At 40.0% G+C, this 8554-nt stretch overlaps 1 protein-coding gene across 1 annotated transcript; it reads right to left on the minus strand.

Moving 5' to 3' along the window:
* Positions 1–324: 324 nt before the first annotated feature.
* On the minus strand, positions 325–6621 carry LOC141201561 (uncharacterized). The gene is made up of 6 exons (XM_073663556.1): positions 6616–6621; positions 5091–5195; positions 4884–5007; positions 4703–4800; positions 4425–4515; positions 325–2021 (listed from the first exon to the last, which is right to left on the minus strand). Exons 1-6 carry the CDS (start codon positions 6619–6621, stop codon positions 907–909), a joined length of 1539 nt encoding a protein of 512 aa, XP_073519657.1. The 3' UTR covers positions 325–906.
* Positions 6622–8554: the final 1933 nt, after the last annotated feature.

Here is an 8554-nt window from a genome sequence, read left to right on the forward strand (position 1 = left end):
GGAGGATAAAGGAATATATACGATATAAAACATATAACATATATACGATATAAAACATTGTCTGAAGGGAAACTTAAGTCCTTTGATAAATTAAAGGGGGGATTTGGGGTGACAAATAAACAATTGTATAAATATCTACAGTTTCGGCATTCATTTAATGCACAATCAAGATGGACGCCCTTTTAGGTAGAAAATAATACTTTTGTCTATTATAAAGAGGGTATATAAAGTAGATATTGAACCAGACTAAAAAAATGCCTATTAGGTATATTAGAAGATGATTTGGAATTTGACCCAATTTCAATAGGGATTTCACATATTTTATTTCAAGCTAGGAAACATATTGCATCCAAATGGATTAACCCCTCACCTCCAGAAATTAGTGAACTAAAAAATAGGATAAATAACATTATCAGATTAGAAAAAGGGGTATATAAACAACGAAACTCAATGAATACATTTGAGAAAATATGGGGTTTATGGTTGGATACACCTGGAATGCCATCAAGGGGGTTATTGTTGGAGAGACAATTTGACGTATAGGGGAGTGGGGGATATTGGCGAGGTCTAATGTTTCATTGTAATGTGCATTGGAATTCCTTAACATGTGGTATGGGTAATATAGCACACCTATATGTGTATAGGATTATAATGTTTATTACAATATTATGGTTATATAAGAGATTTCAAGAATGTGGAATGTTAATTGTAAGATATAGTAACTGCAAGTTATCAGATGGTAATGGACAAGCTGAAAGGATATATAGGAGAGATGCATGTATGTCATCCTATGGTATGTTATTTTATTATTGTGTGTACTGGTTTCTTGTTTTGTCAAAAAAAACTAAGGAAGAAAATCTCAATAAAAATATATTGGATTAAAAAAAAAGATTCGAAAAAAGGCTTCTACCCTGTGTGGGTTCTCTGGTGCCTAATCAAATGGGATGTCTGGTTAAAACATTTCCCACAATCTGAACATGAAAAAGGCTTCTCCCCTGTGTGGGTTCTCTGGTGCTTAACCAAAGCTGATTTATAGTTAAAACATTTCCCACATTCTGAACATGAAAAGGGCTTCTCCCCTGTGTGGGTTCTCTGGTGCGTAACCAAAACTGATCTTTGGTTAAAACATTTCCCACATTCTGAACAGGAAAAGGGCTTCTCCCCTGTGTGAGTTCTCTTGTGACTATCAAGAATCATTTTACAATTAAAACATTTCCCACATTCTGAACAGGAAAAAGGCTTCTCACCTGTGTGGGTTCTCTGGTGCTTAATCAAACCTGATTTCTGGTTAAAACATTTCCCACATTCTGAACAGGAAAAGGGCTTCTCCCCTGTGTGAGTTCTCTTGTGACTATCAAGAATCATTTTACAATTAAAACATTTCCCACATTCTGAACAGGAAAAAGGCTTCTCACCTGTGTGGGTTCTCTGGTGCTTAATCAAACCTGATTTCTGGTTAAAACATTTTCCACATTCTGAACAGGAAAAGGGCTTCTCCCCTGTGTGGGTTCTTTGGTGGCTATCAAGATGGTCTTTCCGGTTAAAACATTTCCCACATTCTGAACAAGAAAAAGGCTTCTCCCCTGTGTGAGTTCTCTTGTGTCTATTAAGAAACTTTTTACGACTAAAACATTTCCCACATTCTGAACATGAAAAAGGCTTCTCCCCTGTGTGGGTTCTCTGGTGATCAACAAAAACTGACTTCTGGTTAAAATATTTTCCACATTTGGAACAAAAAAATCTATTGTCCTCTGTGTGTATTTTTTGATGTTTAAGAATAGACTTTTCGAGGGTAAAACTATTTCCATTTTCTGAACTTGAAAATGATTTCTTTGCTTTAGGAGCAGTTCGTTTTTTAATGCTTATTTTATTTTGATTTTCCTTAGTAGTCGGTAATGAATCAGAAGACAGGACCTGTTTCATAGAAGAAGTAATGGTATTCACTTCAATTGTATCCTGTGGGATCTCAAGATCATCACATTTAAAAATCTCCTGTCCCATTGATCTTCTGGTACAGTCATCTGCCAAGAAAAAAAAAACAATTATTAATTTTGAATAAAATATCCTTGAAATTTATATTTTTGAACATTTCTACTTAAAATGTCTAAACAAACAGATCACTGGGCTACATGCTAATCCAGGGAAATGAAGAAATATATGCTCAAGTTTAAAAATCTATTTTATGAGACACAAATCTAAAAAATAGAGGATTAAAAATATTTTAAATATTCCTCTATTTTTTAGATTTGTGTCTAATAAAATAGATTTTTAAACTTGAGCATATATTTCTTCATTTTCCTGGACTAGCATGTAGCCCAGGGATGTGTTAGTTTAGATTGATTTAGAAGTGGTATGCAATCTTTATTTATTTTTCTATGGGATTCTTGTGTTAATTGTGCTTAAAATGTCCGTAGAAATGGGAAGTTATTGACAGAATGACAGTTCACAGTCTAATAGAAAACCTCATAGGATTAACCAGTAGAGCGTGGTGTCCAACTGTTTGTTCATTCTGCCTCCAAAATATGGAATAAGAAGCCATCAAACAATGTTATGTAGGGAAAAATGATACAAATAAAAACTTCTACTCATCCCACAAAAAACAAGCCCTCACTCAGGTCCATCATCTGTCAGTGGAAAAACAGAGGTTTCCACATTATTAGTGGCTCAAAGGCTCTTGATAATCAGCATGGCTTCCATAAACCAATCCAGCAATATCTGCTTTTCCGAAGTCAAATCTCCCCCTCACTTCTGAGCCTTGCAGTGCGCCCAAAACACATTTAGCATCTATGTATTTGGCATTACTATAGTGAGAAGAACCCACTTAATTTAAGGTGTGTGTCTCCTGGAGCACAATCTGGGCACTATGTGTTGGATAATAAAATGGCCAATCTGTAATTTTTACTCTCCAACATCCAGGACTAATTTTCGGAAAGTGCCTGTGTAGTCAAAATAGTCACTACTCCTATAGATTAATTCACTGAGAGTTGTAATTTCCAAAATGAAGTCACTTTATGGGGAATTCTACTGCCCTGGTTTTCTGACATTTTGTCATATTAAGGCTTCTGCAAATGGTGGGTCCCATCTCCTCTGGGATCTGCTCCTGTGAATCTGCTTCTGTCACCAGGAGCCGCCTTATTCATTCTGCAGGCAGTGCTGGTAATGGGAGTAATTAAAGTATGGGGCTCGGGGGCTCTTGGCAATCTAAACTATAGTAAGGGACAGTATTTTCTGTCAGATGAGTTTCAAGAAGAAATATTAGACATTCAAAGAGAACTTTTTATAATAGTGCAGAGATGAGGCGTCTTAAATTTAGATCTCGGGCATTTGGAAGAGGTAATGGAGACCTTTTTGAAAGACTACCAGGGAGTTACAGAGTCACATAAGTGAGGCAGGACAATCCCACCACAATCAAACTATCATACAGAATGAACCTGTAAAAAAAGAAAGAATATAAAAACATGTAACATCCCCAACAACAACGTATGTATGAAGGGAGAAATCCAACACTAAACTGGAGTGGCACTTATTTATGGTGGAGCATTGGAGCTACTATGAGTCCTGACCAGAAGAGTAGAGAAAGTATTAGCGCCCCCATTTCAGGAGAGATTGTGCAGTAATCGGAATTCCTTAGGATGAAAACATAATGGAATTTATGACGTGGAGTGAATCCATGAAACCAGGGCTGGAGCCAACACATCTCCTGCAGGCGTGAATAAATGTATATTACAGCCATCAGCCACGCACAGCTTAGAGATATATCATGGCACAGGTGTAATGTTTTATGTAGTTTATCACAATCCTGTTTGAAGTTAGTTGGTTTTAAAAGAAATTGAAAAGTCAGGATAAAGGGAAACTCTGTTGTTATTGTACAGAAATTCACACTTGTCCCTCTCTGCACATTTAATGTTGTCGATCATAAAGGTGAAGTTTGGCCAGAAAGACTGGACCTGGTCTTGTAGGGACCATATGAGAACATTCAGCAGCACAGAAGGGAGAGAAGGTAGATTCATCCATTAAGATATCAGGGTTCTAGGAAGCCAACAGCATCATTACCCTCCGCTTTCTCTTACAGGACCATCATAATATTTTTCTTCAAGTGATTTTCTAACTTGTCAGCACATTCTACTTAAGCTGTCATTTGGCTTTGTGGTTTACAGATCTGGGCAAGTAATGGTCAGCATCATCTAATCTCAGGGGGTAGGTGGATCCTCCAGGTTGTAAATTCTATAGAAAAGGGCTTTCATAATTTCCCAAAGTAATCTGAACATTTTCAGACGGAGGAGAATGTTGTGGTCTAGAGGCAAAATGGTGCTCACAAAATTGTGATACAGCCGGACTACACCACTGATAAAGCAGATAAAGCAGCCACAGCCGGTGACTGAGAAGAATCTGTGACTTCTGTGCATTTAGTGGTTACTACTCACCTGGGTAGTCATATGTAGGAATCTCCTCTTTACACCGCTCATCACCCCTCACATATGTCTCTGTAATATTACTATGGGTCAGATCTTCACCCTGAAACAAATATTATAAAAGTCAAAGACAGATGGAGAAGTCACATCTATGATCAGCTCTAATCCTGCCATCTCCACCGTTCTCATTACACAAATAATAATGGTGGATAAAACAAGACTGAATACAAGACCTTCACAGCAGTCTACATATCATAGGGGAGATCTCATGACACCATCTCTTCATCTACCTGATGATCCTGAGGAACATTGGGATCTTCTTGTTTACAGTCCTGTGGAAGAAGAGGACGGGTACATCTCTCTGGTGTTGTCTTCTTACTGGATAGATCTGGAGGAAACACATACAGGGTGTGAATTCATTCTTTACATATAGACAATTATAGGCCATGTGTATTTAGTCCTGTCTATTACCTGGTGATGTGAGGGGCTGGGGAACCTCCATCATGAAGTCCCTGTACAGATCTTTGTGTCCTTCTAAATACTCCCACTCCTCCATGGAAAAATAGACAGCGACATCCTGACACCTTATAGGAACCTGACACATACAATGATACAATCATCCCCTCGATCCCTCCATAGCGTTACTGTATAATGTCCCAGCATTCCCAGCAGTGTCACCTCTCCAGTCAGCAGCTCAATCATCTTGTAGGCGAGTTCTAGGATCTTCTGGTCATTGATGTCCTCATGTATCAGGGGGTGAGGTGGAGGTCCCGTGATTAATCTCTGGTTATGGAGAGACACATTAATAAATCTCACTACAGACATTTCCAGAGTCCTCACCTCTCCTGTTCTGTCCATCTGTTATTCCCATAGATAAGAATGATGTAATGTGACGTCATCAGAATCTCTCACCTCTCCAGTAAGCCGGAAGAGGATCTCTAGGGTGAGGTGTAATATCCTCTCTGCCATCTTGTCTCTATCCATATCCATCTTTGATGAGTAAATCAGGAAAATGTTCATATATAGAAGATCTTCACTGAGAGGATCCGATATTGTAGAGACCTGAATGAGAAGAAGATAAGTTGATGGAACATCATAAAAATCCTGTGTAATAATACATCTATTGGAGATAATGAGAGGAAACATATAAGGAGATTTATTATTTCACATCATTTAGTTTTTTACTTTACATCTAGTAATAAAACCTTTATATTTTAGGCCACAGACAACAAGCAGTTTCTTCCTCGGAGTCGGCAGCTGAAGGCTAAGTGCCCACGTTGCGGAACTGAAGCATATTTTTTACGCTTCTCCCTGGCGGGAAAACCGCATGCGGATTTTACATGCGGTTTTCCCGCCAGGTAGAAGCGTTTGTGAGGCGTCTTTGCATGCATTTCTGCATGCGGGTTATCAAGCACTTCTCCAAGTGATTTAAGCATCACTTGGAAAAGTGCTTGACAACTTCTTCACACTATATAAATCCATGCAACCGGCATGAATTTATATAGTGTGACCAAGTAATAGTTAAAAAAAAAAGAATCAGAATGGTAAAAAATAAAAAAATAAAGTTTATACTCACTTTCCGATGCATTCTCTGTCCTGTCCGGAGTCTTGAGCGGCTCATGCTGTTGTGTGCAGGACCTGCGGTGACGTCATTGAGTCATGTGATGGGTCACATGACTCAATGACGTGGCAGGTCCTTCACACAACAGCGCAACGGCGGGAAAACACCGGGAAGACATCAGAAGATAAGTATAAACTTTATTTTTTCTTTTTTTTTACAGGTTCTTTGGTACCCAGGTCTGGATGAGAGTCTCCTCTCATCCAGACTTGTGTACCATCCGCACATTGATTCCGCTGCGCTTCCGCAAAATTAACGAACATGCTGCGGATTTTTGACCGCAGCATATACGCTGCGGAAAAATCCGCAGCATGGGCATTGACATTGCGGAATGCCATTGGGGACCATGGGGTGCGGATATACATGCGTTTTACAAGCGGTTACGCTGCGGAAATTCCGCAGCATATACGCCTGTAATACGCAACGTGAGCACGCAGCCGAATACGTTTCTCATAGACTCATCTTCCATAAAGCTAATTCTCGTCGCATTTTCTGACACTGGAATGGAGAATAACCTCGGCATTCAATGGTTCAATTTTTTTAATGCAGTCCAAAAACAAAAGTTAGCGTTTAGGTCGATCTGACCTTCATCAGTAACTGTTGGAAATAGCACAAAGAACAAAACAATAAATAGAAGAATAATAATAAAATTAAAAAAGCATATACAAATGGATCATTGCGCAATAACATGATAATCTCTCTTGTTTAACCTGAACAATAAACATGCTGTCAAACAGTGCATAATATTTCATCAAACCCCATTAATACGGATACAACATCATAGTATAGAGCAAGTATATATAAAAATTGAAGCGAGCTGACACCTACTAGACTGCTGGATGGTATTCAAAGGTAGGAATTCAAAAGTGTGGAGATATGGTGACACTGGTTGCTTGGGTCTGCAGAAAAGAGCAGAGAGTGGCAGACTCACAGTTATCAGCTGAGAGGGACTGTGGAGGCAGAGATAGACAGAATAGAGCTGGATGTAGCATACCTGTGACCCCTAGTTCCTGGTTATAAGGTGGTACTGCACGTAGTGGCTTAGAGGAACGCGGTGTCCACCGCTAGTTCCTGGTACTGTGCGCGTTTTCAGGGGTAGGATGGTTTCTAAAGGTGGGGGGCGGGAATAGTGAGGGCGGCTGACCAATCGCGGCCAATCCCGCAGTGCTGTGTAGTGTGAACTCCGGAAGTGCACGTGTGACGTCACCGGAAGTGACACGCTGCTCCCAGGAAGCTGTGCGTTCCACAGGCCGGTGTAAATGCGTTCCAGTGAGCTGGAAGTTTGAGTGCCAGGGAGAGAGAACGTGCGTTACCCCAATATAGAGCCCCCAATGGGCATGAGCCAGAGCCTTTGTTGGAGTTGAGAAGGATCCAGGAGAGGGGACAAGAGTGTCCAGAGAGGAATAATCTGCAATAAAGAAGACAATATATGAGTAGGATATGGAGATCAAAACATGTATATTATTGACCTATTCAAATTGAAGACCACATTTAAAAACGTAAAATACATTTCAACATGGGGTCACATAAGATCCCTGGGTGACAAGTTTCTCTATACCAATTGTTCATTGAGAACCAAACTCCAAACATAAAAAAACCTTATATAAAAAGCCAGTAGGTCACAGTCCCTATTAAGGTCTTTCGGCTCTAAGGACTGTAATTCATGAATCCAGAAGGCTTCTCTACGTTTGAGAAGGCTCACTTGGTCGCCCCCTCCGACGTGGTGTCAAAACTTGTTCCAATACCTGGTATTTGAATTGAGAAATACTATGTCCTGCCGTGATAAAGTGTTGGGGAATGGGTAACATTAGGTTTTTGCACAGAATTGTGGACTTGTGCTTTGACTCCATTTTGGGATTCTGGAAGAACCGTTGTTTAGGACCTTGGTGCGCTGTGCCCAAATCGGCACATACCAGAGAGTCTCTAATATTGGTTGCTCTCTTAAAACACGGTAGGAAGGGGGTTGTTGGAACGCAGGGATCGTGGGATAGCTGGTTTGTAAGATGTTCCAGTGTTTCCTAATGGTTTTATGTAAGATGTAGGCGAAGGGGTGGAACGTGTGAACGAAGGGGATTCTGTCCTTAGTGTTTGGACGATCAGTTCTGGAATTCGACGCCTGGGGATGCAAGAAGCTAGGTGGATAGCCTCGTTCAATGAATTTGGTTGTCATTTCTTGTAACCTCTGATTGCGGATAGTGTCACTGGACACTATCTGTTTGACCCTCTGAAATTGTGATGTAGGTATAGATTTCTTCAACGACCTTGGATGATTGTTAGAAAAGTGTAATAGGCCATTGCGATCGGTGGGCTTGGAATAGAGGTCAGTTGTTAGGTGGCCCTGTGTATCCTTGATCCTTGGAAACTAACACTGCTTGAATCATATGTCATGGTGAAGCGCAAATCTGGCTATGCGGAGTTAAGTGTGGAGAAAAACCTCTAAGGATTCTAAGGGACCCTCTCATATGCAAAAGATGTCATCTATGAAACGTTCCCAGAGAATGGAATGTTCTTGAAAAAGTGGATT

The sequence above is a fragment of the Phyllobates terribilis genome, unplaced genomic scaffold (assembly GCF_046119375.1).
Source record: "Phyllobates terribilis strain yellow unplaced genomic scaffold, ASM4611937v1 Scaffold_119__1_contigs__length_5224398, whole genome shotgun sequence".
Taxonomy (NCBI): Eukaryota; Metazoa; Chordata; class Amphibia; order Anura; family Dendrobatidae; genus Phyllobates; species Phyllobates terribilis.